The 22,423-nt window shown below is 40.0% G+C and overlaps 1 protein-coding gene across 5 annotated transcripts in view; it reads right to left on the bottom strand.

The window, feature by feature from the left end:
* LOC146392881 (teneurin-3) overlaps positions 1 to 22,423 on the bottom strand; it is a 136,068-nt gene that overhangs the window by 31,415 nt on the left and 82,230 nt on the right. For 4 of the 5 annotated variants that reach the window (XM_084954843.1, XM_084954835.1, XM_084954869.1 and 1 more), the window contains 10 exons: positions 21,370 to 21,577; positions 20,185 to 20,286; positions 18,970 to 19,164; positions 17,657 to 17,857; positions 11,058 to 11,243; positions 8,405 to 8,425; positions 7,900 to 7,923; positions 6,614 to 6,760; positions 5,860 to 6,076; positions 1,230 to 1,349 (listed from right to left, as the gene is read on the bottom strand). In XM_084954843.1, coding sequence (XP_084810969.1) covers positions 1,230 to 1,349; positions 5,860 to 6,076; positions 6,614 to 6,760; positions 7,900 to 7,923; positions 8,405 to 8,425; positions 11,058 to 11,243; positions 17,657 to 17,857; positions 18,970 to 19,164; positions 20,185 to 20,286; positions 21,370 to 21,577 — 1,421 coding nt within the window. The remainder of the gene's footprint in view (positions 1 to 1,229; positions 1,350 to 5,859; positions 6,077 to 6,613; positions 6,761 to 7,899; positions 7,924 to 8,404; positions 8,426 to 11,057; positions 11,244 to 17,656; positions 17,858 to 18,969; positions 19,165 to 20,184; positions 20,287 to 21,369; positions 21,578 to 22,423) is intronic. The other variant, XM_084954861.1, reaches the window with a different exon arrangement.

Raw genomic sequence — 22,423 nt, 5'->3', positions numbered from 1 at the left:
TTCTGTTCACTCAGCGTGGCGTTAGAAGACACTTTATGGTTGAATTTGGTTCAGAGTTCTGGGAGTTTTCACTGGTGAACTGGTTTAATTAGTACAACATTACTCAGGGAAAAGTTACTGGTTTGGAAATGAAGGGCGAGTCTTTGAAGTGCTGCTCTATATATTCAGCGTGCTCCACTACCCAGGGGGTAAAGCATCTGCGTAGTGACATTGTATGTATCCACATCCACAAAGACACACACACACACGGAGATTTGAATACTTGTACATCTCATGTACGCACCCGGACCCGTGCACACGCACACGCAGCGACAACCAAGCTGTGCAGCTGACCTAAAACAGCTTCCTTCTCAAGCTCTTTCCACTTTGGGCAGTGGGGAGCTCACAGCTGCAAGAGGCCAGGCTTTGATGCTGCCCCCCCCCCCCCTCTTAACACACTGAGCGGATCTGTTGGCTAACCAAGTGTGATTATCCCCGGCCATTTATCACGCTCCTTGTCAGAAGAGTTACAGGGCGGAATATCTGAAGAAATCAGCTAATCCTCAGCTATCTGGGGACCCAAGGATTGTGATTCATAACAACAGCTGTACAATTCTCTGCCACTCAATAAGCCTTTTATTCCACATTGGCAGCACATAAACATGGTTTCTATCTGTTGAATTCGAACGAAGGCTCGGTTCATAATCTCTGACGACCGTGTGCGAAATGAAGCTCCTACCTGAGCTGATGCTCGCTGTAAAATGTGTGACATACGTTTGTCTTGTATGTATTTGCACTCCCATTATTAATAGCCAGTCTGTGGTAATAGCACGAGAAGGTCAGGCAGTAATCCCATGTTTTACTACACTGCGGGCAGATTGATTCTACCCTTGCTGATTCAATGCATTTTAAACAGCCTGGTTCAAAATGGCCTCCACCACTGTGACATTTGCATGAGGAATTGTTCTAGGGCACAATGTGCTGCTGTTTCGATTTGTTTTGAGCACATTTTGGATAACTGCCAGGACAATTCTTCCTCTGCTGGACAGCCTTTTTTTCTTGGATTTTTCCACACGAGTCTGGGGACAGCAGGACATGCTACAAATATATTTTCGCCAGGGCAAAGGTTAAAACCCAAGACTGAGCTGGCTGGGTGTCTGCTTGTACACTTGTTGATCGTTGTGTAAAGATGACTGTGTTTTCCGTTGTATGCCCCTAATGATGCACGTGAACACGGGAAACTAACTTACATGCCATCTTGCCGTGTGATAGTATAGCCGTACTCTGGGTAGTGCAGAAAAGACACGTTGACTCCAATCAGCGGTGTCCCATCTCCCGTTAGGACCTGACCCCGGATGACTGATGCCAGGCTGTGAGGGCAAACAAACACAGAAAGAGCTGAGTAAACAAACAATGCCAGTCGGTGTCAACAAGCATCCACCGCATCAGCACTGCTAACAACTGTCATCCCCTTGCCAGAGGCATGAGCTAAGAGGTATGACTTACTGATTGTTAAGAACACACACACGTCAGTGGTCGTTACTCATGAAAACGCCACCTAACAGAGCCACTCTCTGTGCCTGTTTACTGCTTTTAAGGACCCATAAATCAGTCGGTTGAGGGCTTCTTGTTAAGATTTTGCAGCGTCTTGCACTCGTATTGCAGCATTTATATTCCACAAGAATGCAAATATAGATTTTTTTCATGCATTTAATGCGCAATATAAAAATAGGTGCTGTTATGACAAGACACAACTGAACACACTACGTATAACTGTAAGGGCATTTCAATTTGTGAGGCCATTACAGAAAACTGTGGGAATAAAGTGTAAACACACAACATCTTCTCTAGCCAACAACATTCACAGTTAAATTATCAGTCTCCTCAGTAAAGTCAACTCGGTAAATGAAGCGTACAATACACCCAGCAGTGAGGCTATCAAATGAGATTCACGAGTGAAATATGCACAGTATTGTTATCTGACCTTGCTGAATTTGGAATTTCCCCTAAATTGTATTTGAAGAGGGTGTGATCCAAGTGTGATTATTCCAGCAAGTGCTGTTGCTTCTGAAAAAGAGCCTTTTGTCAGTGTCATACTGAAGTCTTGCGTTTGCTAGCGTGATAAATGTCTGTAGTAATACTTGTGATGAAAGATAATATATCAACAAGAATTGTGTTGGAATAAGCTCTTCAGCTCAGTTACAGACATCCTCTTGATGTGAGAAGTTGCAAAGCCAGGCAAGTGACGTGTCAAGAGGCACTTTATAGGAATTCAGAACAACAAAATTCAATGCTCGAGGCAAACTGTCACAAATGGAAAAAAATGAAGGGTTTTGAAAAAGAAAAGCAGTTCTACAACACAACAGAATCGCCACAGCGATTTTTTATAAGGTGAAGCCATAAGTACTCTAGATGTGAAAGGAAAAATGCAGTTGGAATACAGAACACATACAGTGTTAGGCAGTGACGAGTCAAAAGCGGAGGCTTTTGCTCATTTAAAGTCTGTGGGCAACAATGTGTGTATACGTTTGGTTCAAAAAGAAGAAAAGAGAATTTTTGAACATACTATGTCCATGTTTCCAACACAACAATGTGTTGGAAACATAAATCTGCCACCAGATGTTCACATATGGTGGCAGATTTATAATTTATGTAGTTTACTCTCTACCGCTGGTCAAACTGTAATGTTACTGGAGCAAATGGGAGCGGCAGTGGTGGTTATAGTGTTGGGTGGGGATGGGGGGTTAAATGCTTCACTTTAGGGCACCTCTGTGGTAGTTAGTCTGGCATGGGGGAGCATTACTCATTTAGTTTCCCCAACTCAGATTTTCCCTGCTGGTAAATGGATTTGCTTCTGGTCAATAGGTTCAGCACCTCTAGCAGTTCATTCCCTGTTTTCCCCTAAAAAAAGGCATTTTCTTGTGAATTTCTGCTTTGTAAATCACAAACACGGAATATTCATACATAATTTAAAGCATCAGATATCCTCATCCTCTGCTATTATTCATCACGACTGCTGGGCCTGCAGGTAGAACTTGTCAAACACTAATCTTTATTTTTATATTCTTAAGTGCGAAGCGATTTGTTAAGGTAGTCCTCCGTTTGAAGGTACAGTTAAAGGGAAAGACAAAACTATATTTCTCCATCAACATTTAGCTGTTCCAATTTCTCAGCCGTGGAGCAGAATTTTAAAAGCGTTCCCTCTGCATTTTTCACCGGTGGGCAAAAAATGTTCTATTTTGCCACTTTATCTCCGGGTCATTACGTATATGAGAGTGAGAGCGTGTGTGCGAGAGAGAGCGAGAAAGAAAGATGATCAACAGCTTTAGCCTCTCATTTCCCTCCCGCTTCATGTCTGGTACAACCATCTCCCATCGTTTATTTACTGGCTCAAAGAACAAGGCCACTTAAGAGCCACAGCGAAGGTTCCCTCTTCCTTCCCTGTGACTCTATTAATCTTTTGAGAGGCAGACGGATGATACAAGAACTGAACCACCAAACAAACGCAAAGTCGCACCACCTGCTGAAACCCCAGAAATGAATCATATAATTCATGCATTCTTATCTGTCATTGTGCCAGACTGGCGGTAGAAAAACAACGTCTCAAAACCCAGCGGGAGACTTGTGTGGGGACATGTGATATGGCTGGGGAACTATTGTGCGGGGGAGAGGGTTGGGGGTATGGGGGGGGGCACTACACCACAACACATGTTTTATTCTCTGTGCTATACGAGGGACAACTTTACTGCTGAGTTCTGAAACCTGACCACACACTGAAATCTTCTGCCTTTCTCTGGGCTTCTTAAAAATAGAAGGACATGAATGACCTCTAGCTGTGTCTCATTTCTCTACCTTTAAACATCAGATACTCTACGGCTTGGCATAACAGTCACTACCGTCGCTGAAAGTCTTCTCTTCTGGCATTGTTCCAGTGCTTCAGAGACTCTCATAATGTATACTCTGCAAAGGCAGTGGATAAATTATTCACTCTATAACCTCAAATGAATTAAAAAACAAAAACGGGTCTCCAAACAAACCCTGTCACTACTAAATTCTACTTCATTATATGACTCAAAATTTACTTCATGTATGCAGTATTTGCCATGTAGCGATAAGATTAAAAAAAGGTAATTAATTTTGTAAAATTTAGGACTACGCATGTTTGCAGAGCTCCTAAAACGCTGTTTTTGACTATAAAACTAACTTCTATGAGAAGATAAAAAGGCAAATGAATATTTTGAGCAAGAGAGCTAATGCCACTGCCAGACATGAAATCGACATTAAGCTGAAGACAATGAGGATGAGGATTACTGAGAACCCGGCTGTGGGGAATTGCCTCATTCTATATTTTCAGTAAAGCATGCTATTTACATAAGGATTACTTTAAACTATTGGCGGAAATATTCCCAAAGCCTTCGGCAATCATTTTCCTCTCCATCAGTCACAAAACAAACTCTTCTTGTGATTCTGAACAGATGTGGGAATGCACCGAAGTTTACATGAAAAATATAACAGTCTCTTCAGTTTGCACAGAGATATTGTACAGTACTTTAATCATGAGGTAAGGTCTTGTTGCTCTTTACATCAAACTTTTCAGTCATACAATAACCACTAAAAATCAAATTCATGCAACGAGCTCAAGAAAAAGACGTAGGCATAGTGCAAGGTGTCACAATGAATAAAAGGAGTCCTGAGAAACACAAAAAGTTTCAGCTTTTATGCCCATCAGTGTCAAAATGTCTCAGAAGCACAATAAATCTGTGTGGGTAGAATGTGGGGTAAATATATCTAGTGGTGCATGTCAAAGAGTCGAAATCCAAAAAACTAAACTTCTTGAGGAATGTGAGGAAAAAAAAAAAAATAATAATAAAACAAAAGAATAGTTTTTGAGCAGCTTTGCGAGGTTACACTAAACATTTCTGTGTGCAGTTTTTGTTTCTGTGCGTCCAGAGACCTGAGCAGTGTTTGGTTAATTGGTGATTACCCAATTAACACACTGATTGTCTGTCCAGGGCGTACCATGCCTCTCACCGTATGACAGATGGGCTAGGCTCTAGCCCCGCCCCCATGACCCTGAAGTGGATAAGCAGAGGAGAATGTAGAAAACGGGTATAACTGTGATGCTGTTTTTCAGGGTCGTCAAAGTGATTTCCATTTTACATTCTCCAGGTTAAAATGACTGCCTGCATAGAATTTCATGGCAGTGTATCATAGTTGGTTTCAGTGAGCAGCCAAACTACTGACAAATTTGCCTTTCACCGTGGCTAATAATTACAGGAAACTTTCTGCAATCCTGTACCTTCTTATAAAACAGAAATGTCACCTTTATGAGTTATGAACTAAAGAAGTGACTCATTGTCATCAAAGTGGTCATCATGTACAACATTGCAGCAACAGGATTTTTCTAATTTTTGACAAAATTATCCGTGTTTGATGTTTTTTGATGGAAGAACAGTTTTAAATGAGAAAGCTTTCTATCAGGTCTCTGTTATACAAACAGTGTGTGACGGGCAGCTCACTGATGCAAAAATTAAATTATGCTGTACTTTCCTTTTTCAATTTGGAAAATCACATGGTCCTGTTATCTGGGTTTAAGCAGTCTAATCCTTATGTTTTATAGTCATAAGGGCTGATTTTAACAGGGAGCAAGCTTATTCCTGAACCACTTAATTCCAACTTGTAAAATAAATAAATAAAACCGTGTGGCAACCAAGCGACTGTAAACAGGCTTGTCACTTTGACTGCAAAGACAAAGATGTGAGATCCTACGACATTTTCGAGGGGCTGCACAGGTGTGCCTCTCTACCGGTAATGAGACAGCAAACAGCTAACTCGATCCAAATAATTAAAAAGCTGTCAGTAACTCATTAAGCTGCTTACCTGCTGTTGAAAGGGTTATCCCTGGGTATCACGTGACTGCCACTGGGGCCGATCAAAAAACTGACGCGTTCATAAAAGCTCTTAGAAGAAGACTGGGCGGCTGAACTCTGGCTCTGGCTTGCGATGGCAGCTGGGTCAGGTGAGCCACGACAGTAAGTCTGACCCTGGCAGGCAATCTGAGTGCAGCAGTCTGGATCCATGCAGTCGATGAGCCCGTCTGGAAAACAGGAGGGGCGGTCAAGACAGGGAGGAAAAGCTCGGTTGACCTGGATATGTTTGGGTTTGACGAAGGAAAACATAAGCATCTCTATTACTGTGTTCACCTCTGATACACAAAGATGACTTCTTACATGAACTTAAGTTCATTAAAGCACCGACAGAGATCCTGCACTGACACAGAGTGTGAAGTGTCTGTCGCCACACGCAGACCTCAAAAGTTCTGGGGTGTTGATTAGGCCAAGGAGAAGTTCATTAGAAATCCAGCTTGCAGAGTTTTAATATATAGTGCCAACAAGTCTTTATAATTGATCTACTGTATATTTTAAAGCATGCTGTTTAACAATCTGCTCTGCCTCTACATTAGCATATTCTTTCCAGTGATGTTTTATGTATGATTGATTTGTTTTGTTTGTTTGCAATGTCACCGAGGAGCCACATCAAAGCCAGTTTTCTGTCTGGTGCAATAAGAGATACGCACCAGTTTTTTTTCCAAGGCTAAAAAGACAATTTGTATGAAGCTTTTACTTCTTCCTACCTCCCTCGTTATCCTTGCCATCTGAACAGAGCGTTTCGGTCGCTACATCGCATCCCAGCCCTCTCCATCCTGACTGGCAGATGCAGTGCCAGACGTTTTGATCCAGGACGCACCTCCCATTGTTGTTGCACAGCCCGGGGCAGCCGTCTGTCAACACATCACGTATATGTCAAACAGCCAAACGCATCAGGACGAGGAAATCAGGATGAGAAGGCGAGGAAGGGGTGAGAAGACAAGAGCGAAAGGGGCTTTTAGAGTGGACGGAGGAGAAGGAGGGACAAAAATGATTTAAAAAAAAAAGAAAAAAGACAGTAATAAGTGAACGTACGGTACAATACACCTCCAACAGGACTGGGGATGGGGGGCAGGGGAGGTGGGGAGTTGTGAGGCGTTACGGTCGTTTCACATGAGTTTTACTATAATGTGCAACCACAGAGTAAAGTGAAATGTATGGGATAAAAGGACAACAAACCATCTCAGTTGTTTACTTACTGTTGAAAAGCCAGTGGGAGATGCTGCGAATGCTTGTTGAGTCAAATGCTCACAGCAGTGATTTTGGCTCTGGATGGCTCTTTTTGAAGGAGCATCTTTTAAGGTTACATGGATCCTCATACTGTGATTTTTAAATGAACTGCAGTCTCTTAATGTCAATTCCCCAACAATTTTCTTGTTTATATGTGAATCAGAATTTCAAGGATCTTGCTCTTCTTCTTCTTTTATTTTAGTTAAAAGTTGCACAAATCCCATTTAAGAGGCTCGAAACACTGTCTTGGAAGTTCATTGCTTTTTCTTTTTTTTTTGCCTGAATATAATTAAAGCAGGAGTAGTACATTGCAGATGTTATAAGCACTCATGTGAAGTAACAGCAACATCAAAGGGAAGAGGAAGTGTATGTAAATAGCAGGGAGAAGAGTGAGAAGAGGAGGGAGGGTCTAGAGTCTCCACATTTACAGAAAACAGTGCACTTGCTGCCAGATCGCATTCCTTTTAGTGGAGGGTGAAGACAGGGAGCCCAAACATGACTAAACCACACCAGTTCAGGGCGTTTAATCTGGCAGACACAGGGAATTAAGACAGGGAGGAGAAGGGACCGTGGAGTCTGGTGTGAGACTGGTAAGGACGGACAGGAAATGAGGGGACATATCGAGGGGAGCAGGATCACAGCAGAAACATTATGATCGACTTGGACATAAAACAGGTGTATATACGCCGTGCTAGGAAAGACAAAGAGCAGGGAGGGATTGTTCGTGACAATCTCCCTTGGGGGGGGTAGTGGTTCAATTTACCTTTATATCCTATCTTGACTGCTCCTATTACACAACCGAGGAAAGGGAAACATTTGGAAAAGAAAATTACTTATCGCTGTGGTGGCAGAGAGCTAAGACTGACAAACACATTTACTTATTGTAACTTACAGGGAGTACAAAAAGTGGAAACCGTGGTTGGCATAAAGCTGATGTACCTGCCAACTTGGTTTAAATATTTGGAAAAGAAGCTTTGCAGGTAGTTTTCCCGAAGATTATTGCTGTCCTCCCCACGTGTTAGCTGCTGCTCTAATTTCAATCTCTCTCCTCTGTATGTATCACAGTGGTTATGGTGATTGAGCCGAATAGCTAATATTAAGCATGAGTGACAGGATGTTATTGATATTACTGAAAGAGAGGGAAGCAGTGAGCTCACCCATTGCTAACACAGTTCACATTTTTTAAGCAAAAGGCTCAGAAAAAAAATATCTAGCGTGAAGTGTATAATTTTCAAGTGTAAAGTGTTTTGTTTTTTTTGTTTTGTTACCTGATACTCTTGAATCCAGGGCTAATACATGTAAGCCAAGACGGAGTTGCAAAGAGACAGACAGGCAGGCACACAAACATAAAATAGAAAAGAGAATGGACATAGGAAGAAGTTAGTTAAAGATATGTAAATAGGGGGGAAAAACTGACAAGTAGGACATTTATGTAAGAGAAGAAGAAGAAAGAGAAGCAGCATATTTAGAGGGATGGATCCACAGTTTTGCTACATCAAGAGGAAACATCTAGCATTTAAAAAGTGAGTGTAGATGTTAATTAAAGCACTAAGTGATTAATCAGAATTATAGATGCCGATAATGATTTATACTCTGTCTACAGGAAGCAACATAAAAGAATTCGGCAATATGTTCCCAGTGAAATATTCATTTTAAAACTCTCCAGCTGCTTTACTTTGCCATAGAAAGATGGTCTAAAATAACGGCGAGCGCACTGTTTCTCTTTATATCTGTGTATTATAACACTCTTTGTTGTCAGAGTGTATGAGCCAGTTTCATCTGGGTCTGCTTCAAAACATTTTACTGTCTGCTTGTCAGGAGTATAGGCTCGGCCTCATTCCAATATGAATGCATCATGAAGCAGAATACTATACTTTTTTTCTCCCATCATCTCTCCTTCAGCGATTTTAACAACAGCGTGCCAACGAACCAGCAGCACACAAAGACAAATCAAAAACACCTTAGCGGAAAACTGCAGTACTGAGAAAGCAGCGACAATGGGTTAAGCCTTGCATATGAAACAGGATCTAGATCCATGTGACAATACAATGGCCAAGGAAGTCCTCTATTCAGACTCTGACCATGTAATGTGATTAAAAGACGCTTTGTGCAAATGGCAGTTATTCAGGGTTTGAAAGACAAAATAGGCTCCCAGTTGTCCAAGAAAAGGTAACGCACTGCCTATTCATTGACCCTGCATCCAAAGCAAGGAGTTACTTTCCTGCTGGGAACCTTAAACAGAAGGAAGGAAAGAAAGCGAAAATGGATGATGCACAGTCGGCCCTGAGGAGGGTAAGATTAATAAGATCAGGAATGTGACCCCTCCAACAACTCCCTCACTGCAATCTCGTCTCCCCTTGGAGATGGATTTGCGCTGCGGACAGCGGGATTGCTGATGAGAGAACTTGTAAATACATAATTAGGGTTCAAGAGTTTGGAGTGCTAGATCTTAGTTTCAGAGAGAATGTGTCGGCATTGAGAGGTTGGAAATTACACTTGGGGGAATGCTGCTTGAAGCGGTGGGTCAAGGTTTAACTACAGGACCTTTGACAAAGGGTAAGGTGTGAAGGAAGCTTGAGTTAAAGGTCAATAGGAAGTGGCATCTCAGAACTCATTATCCTCATTAATGCCAGGTGAAGCACTGCCATTTCAGGAAAATGATATTCCAAAGAGGCCTACCCGTGGCTTTTTGGCTCCCTAAATACCTGCCCTTGACTCACTAAAAGAGGCGTCACTTCAGCAGGCGAAAGGTTGAATATCTAAACCGATGCTCTAAATTACAAAGTTAATTGTAATACGGCGTCGCAAGAAGATTTTTTTTCTTCTCTCTAAAGAGACGAGATAACATCCTCCCGGTGCTTCATTTTTTAAACTTGGAAAATGTTTCGTTACATCTTGATTTAAAAGCAAAACTGGCAACCTTGTAACAGAAATTCATTTTGTCAAGTTTCTCTCTGTTTCCAAGGTTTAATTCTAGTTTTAATCCACCTCCAGTACATTTATACTCATCACAATATTTGACAGCAGGTAAAAGACAAATAGATTTGTTGAACAGAAGCTGGTGGCCAAAAGGATCAGCAGCCAACAAAATTTTTTTAAAAATAAATAATAAAATTCATCAAATTAATAACAATGAACGGAATGAATACATTAAAAAATGGTGTTATTATGTTCAGTATAGTCACCGAAGCTAGTGGGGGTGGAAGCACTCAAAGCTTTTACTGAAAAAGCAGCAAGACCGTGTAAATAGAGTCACTCTGAAGGAAAATCTGACACTAAAATGCTCAGTAATTATTGTAAAAGTGTTTATACCATAAAATTTGGATTATTCTCCAGCACCTAAATATTTACACAAGAAGTGCTTTGTTATTGCATCTGGTTAGTTATTGAGACAAAAAGGTTTTATATAGTTTCAAAAATGCGACAGGTTTGATAAACTGATGTTAAAAATCCGTAATAAACATGTAGCAGAGTAAATCTTTTTGAGTTACCCTCCAACGCTGACTGTGTCTGACAGACATTTAGAAGAAATGTTATAAGACACAGAAATGTTTAGAAGATATATAAATATATAAATAAACATTAAAAAAAGGAAGATAAGGATAAAGATCCTGGATACAGTGTTTGGTTCAGTGTCTCTGAAAATTGGATTGCAAGACGCAGTTGTTTACCTCTAAGCTCTGTGAATATCATCAAAAACTACTCATCACTTGCCATGCTAAGGTAGTTGTATTGAAAAGGTAAGCAGCGACAGCAGTACCACAATCTGTGCCTGATGCTTGAAGCTGCGCTGAAAATACTGACATTCACACTCCAGAGCTGCCCTTTTAAATCTGCCCATAAATGAATTTCCTCTGCAGTTTGTGCCCTTCTGTCAAGGGTGTGTAGGTGTATGTTACTGTATGTGTCACCATGGCTCACCGATGGTGCAGTGTTCACCCGTCCAGCCCTGGTGGCAGTCACACTTGCCCTCTCGGCAGACTCCGTGGTCGATGCAGCGTGGGTGACAGTCCCTCTGCTCACATTCTGGTCCTGTCCAGCCTTCCTCGCAGTGACACACACCACTTATGCAGGAGCCGTGGGGGCCACAGTCCACCACACACACCTCTGTCGCAAAACAAAGAGCCATGGAGACATGTAGCTTCTGTTCCTTGAAAAGTCGTTTTTTTCCCCTCCCTTCTAGACTCGTGTATTTTTGCATGCTGAATAGATGCATCTGCCAACGCAGAAAAAAAAAACGCTCTGATGTTTGCTAAGTGTGAGCTTCCTCAGTTAAAGTGGGCCAATAAGTTTAACTGTAAACAAGACATAAAAACCGTGCAAGAAAAATCCCGACACTGCAAGGCAGCTACTTCAATGTCTGACACTATTTCATCTAAAGAGTCAAAATTACTGCTATCTGTTAAAAGAATGTTTACGACGCATCATTATACACGGGAAATGTCAGGCCTTTGCTGCTTTCTTGCGCGATATGGATCTCAGTGGACTTGTTGTGGAAACAATTCTTTTTAAAAAGAGTGTAGACTGGAATGCACGACAGACATAAAAAAATAATAATTTGCATAGAAAAAAATGTCCTTTTAAGTTTTATCCTACTGCTACTTTACCAAAATGCAGACTGAGTGGTAAGAAAAAATAATATTTCTTCATCTACAATTTATCATATTAATCTTGACATATGACATGATCACTTTTATGGATCCAGGTGAAAATCCTATGTTTCCCATGTAGCCTTTAAACGACTCCGTGCAATATGCACGGGGTGTACTGAAACTAGTTCAAATGCACACTGAAGAAATGAAAAATAAAAGGTTATAACATTCAAATATTCTGTATGTCCCATTGGAGCACTCGTGTCGGCCACACCTCCCACATTCCTTTCGCCTCTCAGCAAGGTGCAGACAAACAAAGAAACAAAGAAAGAGAAAAAGCTCTGAAAACATAAGATTCAGCCATTTGTTTGCACCATTTTGAATCTCTGAGTTCGGTATTTGGGGAGTTGCCATGTTGTAGTCTGGAGCCAGAAACAGCTATATTTTGATGAAAGGGTAGAGTGCCAAGTTATCAGCTAAGGCTAGCAGGGTGCATTCATACACTATATGGATGCATCACACAGATAAGTACCTGCTAATTAGCACCAACATAAATAATAACATGCCATCTGTCGTAAGGGCGAGTGGAAGCAAGTGGATGGATGGATAAATAATACTAGAAATTCACTGATTGACAAAAAAACAAAGAAATACGAAGAGAAAAAAAACAGCGAGACCTCTAGCACGATCTTAAATAACTGTCCACAAAAAACGTAAAATTTGTAACATAATTAAAAAATTAAAATGTTCTAAAAGGATCAAACACTACAAACATGGAGGATAGCTCCCGTTCAGTGACTCAAATTAGCCGTCTGCCAACCCACAACCTGTCTTTCAGAGAAGCCCCTCTCGCTTGTTAAGCAGTGCTGTATCAATCATGTTTCGTGGTCCAAGATCCTGCTGCATCCACAGAGGCTGCAGTCTTTTTAACGTGTCGTAATGCTGTTTTATTTAATAGAAAGAATCATTTTCTATGACTATGTGGATGCTTCAGAAAAAAATCAGGGCCGTTTCACACAAAAAGCGACATGCTGTGCGCCGACCGCTAGGTTGACCAAGTCGGAAATTATGGTTGCACTGGCTGCTGCGCTATGCCTGTAATATGGAATTTCTGTCTATTACATGAGCCTGCTCTGGTCATTCTGTGTTTCTACTGGTTGTGTGAATGTTTGACATACTGTACTGCTGTCAAAAGTCAACCATAGCAGGTGCTCTTCGACTATCCTGCGCTTCACTGTTGATATTAAGCTTTGGATCATGACTTTTTCCACAGTAATTCAAACAACACATCAATATATTCAAAACCATCCTTGTGTTGTGGATGTGATCTTAGACGTTCTATTAATGGAGGTTAATTTTACCCTCAACAAAACCTTTTACTAAGGGAAAAATTAATTATATATTATTTATCATTTGATTCTAAGTCAGGTAACCCACCTTTACTAACTCTTCAAATGTTGTTGTTATTTATTTTATGTCCATAATGCCATTTTTGTTGTTTTGTTGTTTTTTCCTGAAATACTTCAATCAGAAAATATTCTATCATCTTTAGCAGGAAACTAAAGAGCTAACTTCTTGCGAAGTCCCAACTCCACTAAACTTTGTAAATCCTGTTTTCATAGCTTCTTGGATGTTAAACTTTATTGAAAAACCCGGGAGAACAGCCACACTGATTATTTATTTTTGAAAGAATTCAGACTGTTTTTAACTTTTACCCGCCCCTGAGTGTTTGATTTTGGGAACCAAAGGAGTCTTTGGACCTGGAAATGACGTCAGACTTAACCAGTGAATAATACATAAAAAAATAATCCCATAAAATAAACTTCTTTCTTTTGTACCAGGCTGTAAACCTGCTTTTCTTCTTCTCTCAAGTTTGGCCTTTTAACATGGAAGTCTATGAAGGTTTATCTGCTTTCCGAGCCCAATACAAGTTGCATTTGGAAGAAATGGGCACCTTGGACTCTTTTTTTCCCCTTAACCTGAGAAGTTGCTTTGTGCTACTTCTTTAGATAGCAAAGTGTATAAAATAATAACTCATAGACTCTTTATAGGTATATAAAAATAAGCACTTGGTCTTCTTATTAATAACGTATGACTCATTTGACATCTAGCTGATAGGAAATTTATTTCTCAATAACATCTTTCTCCCATTTTCAGTAAAACTAATGCTCATGACAGTATCGTAATAAAAGGACATTTCTTTCCAGCACGCGCACAATCAACAGTTAATTTCTTGCTTTTGCTGTAGCTCCTGTAACTATTTTTTTTAAATTCAAATTATTTTACAAACTGTTTTTTTTTTACAAGTGTGGTTACCATCAAATGAAACAAAGCCTGTCATCACCATAAAAGCATTGAACAATGAAACACTGCAATTACTGTGTATCCAAAAACTTCCAAAACAACCACTTTTAAGGTTTTACATATTACGAACACTCATTTGCATGGCGTCTTGGCAGACTGAGGCGAGGGTTATGGATTTAAGTGGGTTCTTATAAAATGTTAGATCAGCATGTCTTCAAGTATGGAGTTCTAAAAAAAACTGAGCAGCTGTTATAAATCTGTGTTATCTTTACAAAATTCAAATGATTGAATCCATGGGCGGTAAGTAAATCAGTCTGTACCAGGCTAAAGCTAATGCTCAACAATCTGTGGCTGCTCTTGTCTGGGAATAAGAAATGTTGATTTCCTGGAACTAAGAGCTTCTATCAAAGCTTTCGAACAGAAGAGCCATAAAGCTTTCTGCTGTGACAATAGCCGTCAGTGTGCGAGACGAAAGAAGCTCAAGTATGTCCTCAAATTTTAAGTGACTATAAATGCTCAAGAAAATTTAGAGCCGCATGACGAAAAAGTTAGGTCCTTTTTTAAAACTTGGTATAGCTGTCAGTGAAAGCAAATCAGCCAGCTTCATTCTGCTGCCCAAAATGTAACAAGTCTTAGATGTTCATGTTTTTTTTTCTTTTAAAACCAATCCACCCCTGCTGCTTTTCCTATGTTCATCCCCTTTACTGAGGGTCTTTTAACTCTCTGTTCCAGCATTCTGAATAGAGTTTTTCTTCGATTGACGGACCTTGGATGGTTCTGATTAAGCTGAGCCGACACTGTAGAATATTAAGTGTACCTCTGGAGAGGAGTCATTCAATTCCAAAGGAATACCTCCTTCCCATAGAATCTATGCAATCAATTTTTCATTAGTCCAAAAGTGTTTATCTGCCTTTAACATGCCCCTGACTGAGAGGTTGTGGGCGGTCGATTCATGCTACGCGCTTGTTAATTAAAGTTTATTTAATTAAAGAAGAACCGCAGCATTAATTACGAAGGAATTCTCCACCCACCCAGGTGAGTAAACTCCCTAAGTTGTGGACCGCACTGAGGCCACCCTCACTATTGACAAGCCTGAGATATCTTGCTGAGTGAGAGGATTGTGTTTGAAATGTCAAAAGGTTTAGTAGAATAACAAATGACTTCTCTTTCAAAAAACAGAAAATAAAGTGAGACACAAAAGAAAAGAAGAAATCTTTTTCACCAACAAAATTCCTTTTTTTTCTTTCTTGAGTGCCAACCAAACTGGCTACATGCTGCTTCAAAAAGCCTGCACAGGCATCTCAAACGTACCATCCAGCCTTCTTATGCTTTAATTTCTGCTTGAAGTTCAGCCAAAAGTAATATATTCAACAGCCTTTTATACTGACGGAAACAAACTCCAACTTTCTGGTTTTAATTGTTTGACTCAGCATGTGTTTTTCTCTGGTTTTAACACACACACAGAAATAGTGTATTCCAAGAGGGGGGAACTGCAAATAAATCATCTACATCTCACGCACAGATAACAGATGGGGGGGGCCAGCCTTTGAACTATCATGTCACCTACCTGTGTCGAGAGATAAACCGCCTGAATGCAAACCTGGTAACAAATGAAAAAGGTGTGCCGTGAGCAGCTGGGAATACTAATTGTTCTCATCTCCTCGAAAATAAACCTAAAGCTGCAGCAAAACTACATTGCATTTATGATGTTAAAAATACATTTGTGTTGCTCTTCAAGAAGAACATATGCCAGGTCACACAAAAGTAGCGTGGAGTCAACGCTTTTGTTCTGAACATATGCTGTGTTTATAATCTGCACATGCTACAAGTGTTCACTACACAACTTTGACGGTGTGATCACATCGGCAGTTTGAGTTATTCAGCCTATGACAAAATGAGGCAGTTGCCTTTTTTTCCTTTTTAAAAAAAAAAATAATTTAGGTTCAAACTGGTAAGCAAATCAAAACCCATAACATCAGATCTGGTAATCCAATTTAAGCAAAGTCATATGCTGGTTTTGTAGGTTTTTTAACAAAGAAAGTTTAGGAAGAAAAGCAAAGCATGAACTTAGCAGAACTAGGACAGATTTCAGTCTAGACTTCTTAGTTCTTATGTCCAAACATGAGTGACTCATGTCATTATTTGTCTCCTTATATCCAACAAAGCCTTTGTATCGGGTTTGTTTCCTGGAGTCAGGTGAAATTACTTTCTTACTTTCACTTGGTAAACAGCTGAGATTTGGGTTTTTTTTCTGATATTTTAGAGTGTTTGTATCATGTAAACAGACATTTGGTATTGTTATTCCCATTTGGGAACGCTTCCTCATCATAAAACATACTGTCTTTAGTTGAAAATGTTGTATTGTGAAAATAAACAAGAAACGGGGTGGTATAAAAAAGGTGTAACCAACAGCAGTGCTCATAAAACACCAAAGCAACATGTATTCATGGCTCTTCAGATGGGAAATGTCAGTCAGCCAAACTCCTATTCATCATTATCTGTTGGTGCAGTCCCAGGCTATGATTCAGTGGAACTCAACAAATGAATAATTTTGTTTCCTTTGTGTTTTATGTGTGAGAAAGCTGAGAAACACTGATTTATGACTGATTTAAAATGTTCATTCCAAAACGTGGCATATTCATTTAGGAAAACAAATTGTTCTTGAATGTTCTTTTAATGATATTTCAAAAACATCAGTGATAAATTACCTCAAATTGTGTCATTTTTTTTGTGTAAATTATTAAAGATCAAATCATAAATCACACAAATTTCTCTTCTAATTCCTTTTTTTAATTTCTATTCAAAATTTAAATAATTGTTGCTTAGGTTTCTTAATAAGATAACCAGAAGTAGATGCACCGCACTGTGTGAGACAGCTTTTATTTCAACTTAAAGCCGGTCATAAAGGCTTATACATCTGCTGTTTACGATACCCGGTGTCTGTGCACAGCAAGAGGGGGAGTTTATTTGGAATACACGCAGAGAAATGTGGTACCAATTACTCGTTAGAGAAACTTCTTCCACAAAAAAGTGGAAAAAAAAATACTATAGATCTTGCTGCACTGTCTGCATTGACTTGTTTGTGGAACAACCCTGCACTAATCAGCAATGCGACAGACAAATACAATAAAAGACTACAGATTTAACACCAACTTGCTTTAATTCTATTTTGGCAAATGTGTAGAATTTGAAAATGTGCCTAAAATATGAAAAAGACCAAAAGCAGAGCTGCAACAGAAACTAGGCAAACTTCTGTCATTATATTAATGAAAATCAAATTAAAGCTGAAGCTCAATTAGTCGGTTGACAGGAAAGCAAAGGAACGAAATAGAACGGTATTAAATAGTGTGTCACCTTTCAAGGTAAATGGTCTTGCTGAGATCCAGTGTGATACGTTTTTATTCATTTCATATTTAGCTCCAATTCACAGATTTCTTCTTGACCATGTTTGTGTCACCGTTATCACATTAAGGTTTCATTGAGCAAACTATTAATTAAAATGAATTATTAAATAGAATTATTCTTTAATGACTTTGAAAGTAATAATTATTATATAACCTAAAATCATAAACCCTACACACGATAGCTTTAGGAGGTGGAAAGAAAGCAAAAAAGCATTCTGACCTATGGAGCAGTCGGCACCTGTCCAGTTCGCCTCGCAGATGCAGGTTCCCGAGTCGGTGTTGAAGGTGCCGTGACTGGAGCACTGCTCTGGACAAGTGCTCTTCAGGATCTCACAACTGATCCCTCCCCAGCCTGGGTTACAGTGGCACTCGCCATGATGACAGGCTCCGTGACCAGAGCACGTCGGGTCCACACAGTCCACTGAGGACACACAGCAAGTGTGACAGCAATGTCAGTTTACCACTTTTAGATTGGATATAACCCTACTTATTTACCCTGGCCACTTTGAGTCTGCTACCAGCCAAAAATCATTTTAGAGTGGAAATACTTGAGTGCCAGATGATGGCTGGTGAGGCGCAGCTGAAATTTTTTGCAGGGTTTGGTGGTGGCCAGTAGTAATTTTCCACCCTATGTTCAACCAGCTCCTCTACGGTATATTATAGGGTGCTTCCAACATACTGGCAGCATAATTATGCTCCATTACAGGCGATAGGAAAAGCAGCACAATTAGTGTCTAGACAGATACAATCAATTACTATTAACAATTTGCAGACCAACTTGCTGATCTAGGTTAATAATTGGCAATTATGACCAACATAATCAACCCATTACTAACAAGGGATAATTTCCTGCAACGTTTTTCTGCTTCTTCTAGTGCTGATTTCGCCGTGCATTTCTATATCTACTCGGACGCTGATAATGATTATTTGCCAATTTGTCAAACTGGAGCCCTTACTTGGAGCTACAAAAGCAGCTTCCTCCCATAAATGTTTCCTTCCCATATTGTTTCACTTCAAAGAAAACCACAGTATATTCATTAAAGAACTTAATAGCATTTTACATGTAAGGTCAAAAGCTCCTGTAAGCTGTAAATCTGAGCTTATAATTGCTTTTTGTCTGCGTGGAGATCAATAAAGTTAAATGCACTGAAATACTGAAGTGAACGGGGGAGGTGAAAGAGCTTGACAAGAGAGAAGAAGGAGCACTTCCTTAGTAAGCAGAGGAAGAGATGCCATTGACTGATTGATTTTAACAAGTGTCTTCATCTGTGGAGCCTTCCAATAGGTGACTGCATCAATAGACTCTGCTCAATCTGTTCCAGCTTGTACCCTGATGTGTTCGAAACACTAAGAGGGAGTTAATTCATACAACCCGTATCAATAACGACATCCAAAGCATTATCTGCTTGGTGGAGTCGAAAACACCAATTGTTTCACCAATGGACTGTGTCGATTCCCCCCGAGCTTCACACAGGAATATGTTGCATCTTGCTGCTTTGAATCCGGAGGGAAGAATTCTTATTTTCAGGTTACCTTGTTCACAGTTGGTTCCTTTGTGTCCTGTGTTGCACGCACAGTTTCCAGCAACACAGAGCCCATGTCCCCCGCACTGAGGATCAATACACTGGGACGCAGGAACGTCACACTCGGTGCCTTTCCAGCCGCTGTAGCACTGACAGCGCCCCCTGGTGTACTGGCCGTTACCGCTGCACAACACTGGACAGGCGGCTGAAGAAAGACACCAGGTACATTTTTATAATTCTGTATTGTTTTTTGTTTTTCATCTAATGTAGATGGGAAAAACATCAGAAATACTGTAGATTTGCAGTTACATGAGAAATCTGATTCCCTTTTTTGTCTATAATTTAAATGTAAAGCAAGCAAGCCCGCAGGCTTAGCTTGCTAAAAAAACAGCCAAGAGAATGAAAACTTCCTCGAGTCTTTAGAGTGGTTGGTAGGCAAATTATGTTCCCAGATACAACTTCGTATTCACGTATCGATTGTGCACTTGTTTTAAACTGAACTTGTAGTTAAAAATGTATCTATTTCTCCATTCTCTTCCTCTTATCCTTAGAGACAGACAGCTGTTTGCACTTTAGACAGTGGGGGGAAGCTGGAGTACCTGGAGAGCACTATCCACACAGAAAGCAGGTGGTGGAATTGAACTCAGGACCTTCTGTCCGTAACTATATATCACTTTTTTTTTTTTTTTTTTAAGCAATTTGATCTGGGAAGCAGGAACATCTGCATGGTTCCAAATGGAAAGTCATGAAGATGCTGGAGTTAGTTGTCAATAATGTGAAACTGCAACAATTAAGTGCAAGTACAGTTATAGCCTGTGATGACCAAAAGCCAGAACACAAATCGTATCAAGAATCAGAACAGGAAGCACCTCAGTCTTACAGGAGAAGGTCACAGATAGCTAGATAGATAGACCTACACACAGAAAAGGCCTGTACAATACATAAGCAAATATTATATTTGAGCTGTTCTTTCTGGTGGACAAGCATGCATGAATATATCCACTGGAGTCTCTTTAAACTGTCTAAACAGCAAATTCTGCATTTCTAGTTTGAGACTGCTGGAAACCTACCAACTGACAAACATACCATTATAAAAACAAAAGTGTATTTACTTCAGTTATATTATGGCAATCCAATTTTCTAAAGCACACATATATATAGCTGTCTTTGTTTTTAATTTAGTTGAACTGACCCTTTAAGATGAATAAAGACGCTGAGCAATTACCTCTGGAACAATATGGTCCTATGAATCCTGGGAAACAGTGACACGATCCTGCCATACACTCCCCGTTCCCATAGCAGTTGTGTGTGCACTCTGTCACCGATTCTGTGGGTACAGCAGCATGTAATTCCAACAATTAATAGCTCATCAGATTGTCACATTACAACAAATCTAAATTTCCTCTTTAATATAACATTTGACAACTGTAAAAATGTGTGAAATACTGCATGACAGCCAAGCCAGCAAATTTTTCTTTTATCCCCCCTGCATTAATTTAGAATTTCTAAGCATCTCTTATCTGCAGTGCTTGTATCGGTCATGGCATACATTTACAGCTATTTGTCCACGTCTGAATAAGGTCTAAGCCTCCATAACACTATTCTGCAGCCCAATTGTTCCCATGTAAGCCATGTTAAGTAAAAGCCACAAAGGCATTTTAAATTACAACAAATGTATTTCCTTGACACAATTTCCTTTTTCTTATTTCCTCTAACGCTTCACCACCACCCCAAACCCTTGAATGACTGATCATGCCCACACAAGCAATGCAATCTCCTGAGTGTTTACAACTCAAATCCTCTCCGAGTTGAAGTTAATCTGACATATCCTACAGACAGATCTTGTGTTCATTCAACAGACCATCGCTCATAAAAGGCACCCCCAAAAGACTGGGACCCTCATTTTGATCTGCGTTAAGGGGGCAAACTTTTTTGTTATTACTCTAGCTTGTATTGGATGTTCATTGAGCTAGCGTCGGACCCAGGCAATTTTGACCTCACACGTCAATACCTTTATATTTGTAGGGCCAGATCAATGGAACCCCCGAAGGAAATAGAAAAAGAAAAAAACGTTAACTCAACCTCAGTGTTTTTCCTACCGCAAAACCCACAAGGAAATTTCACAGACTTCAGAACACTGAAGAGGTTTTTGGGAGGGAAGGATCAATGCTGTGTATGGTCTTGCATTATAGTGTTGAGCACAATAATCCACTACCCTCCAACGGAAGCCCAGATCTGCCTCCTTGCTTTCTCAAAGTTTAAAAAGCTCAGCATGTTTGTGTGGCAGCCAGATTTTCCAAATATCTAAGTGTTTGTTCATGCAGGCACAGCTAAATTAAAGTCTTCTGAACATGTTATTACACACTATTTCAACTGCACCCATTCTCATAGCAGATGTGTGTCCTCATACCTTGGATGATGGTGTTATAGGACACCGTCTCCACGTTCCGTCCGTCATTATAAAACGCAAAGTGCCACACTCCTGAGTCCAGGTACTGGATGAATCCGGCTTGGTGGACGGCAACTGGGTCTGAGCGGGCCCTTGTGTCCGGTTCACTCAGAGCCCGATGCTCTTTGGCGATAAGCCGACTGCCGTCCAGTAGCTCGACAAAGTCATACTGCAAAACAAAAGCCAGAACAGATTCCAGCAGATGCAAAAGATGGACTTTTAATGTCAGCCTAATTAAATCAGACAGTAAAGGAGAGAGAGAGAGTTTTCAAAAAGTTTTGATCTTTTTAAATATTGAATGCTTTGCATGCACAGTCTGACAGGGACTCAAAGTTAGTTGTAAAGCAAGACACAGCCATAACAGGTTCGTGTACACAGCAAATATTCAGAGTATAATAAATGTTGATTTTTCAGTGAAAGCTATTTGGAGTTGATAGATGTGGTTTGGAGAGGTGTTTGTATACTGATAGAGCTGATATGGCTCTAGGGCAAATGCTCAAAAATGTTCCAAAAATATATTGTTACGTCGGGTGGGAGTGAATTTACAGACAGGCTGGCAATGTGTTTATTACAATCTGCTAAATTAACATTGATAATGTAATAATGGTGATAGTAAAAATTCTCATTTATTCAGTTCAGGAGCACCTGTCCAGAATATAAATAAATACCATGTTTCCCAATCACGTCTATACACATTTTACACAGTTTCTTCAAATTTAAGTCAGACTTGATTGGCAGGCAGTGAAAACTGACATCATTGATGATAATGGTCCTGCTGATTTTCTTTTGATATCTGTAGATTGCTAAGAAATAACCATATGGATTCCAAGATTATTCCCACGAAATAGCCATCCACTGTACTGAATGCAAATCAGCACTGGATATCATAAACAGTAGAATGTAGATGCAAAGCATTAAAAAAATCAGTCTAATCAATGATTCATTTTGCAATGCTTGCACACTGTCAAGTTTGGTATCATTTGGATGAGTGATTAGTTTGATTAAAATATTTGTT

The sequence above is a fragment of the Perissodus microlepis genome, chromosome 2 (assembly GCF_051167445.1).
Source record: "Perissodus microlepis isolate ML-2025 ecotype Zambia chromosome 2, ASM5116744v1, whole genome shotgun sequence".
In the NCBI taxonomy this organism is placed as follows: domain Eukaryota; kingdom Metazoa; phylum Chordata; class Actinopteri; order Cichliformes; family Cichlidae; genus Perissodus; species Perissodus microlepis.
Note: the sequence above shows the minus strand (reverse complement) of the source record. Positions and strands in the feature narration are given on the sequence as shown.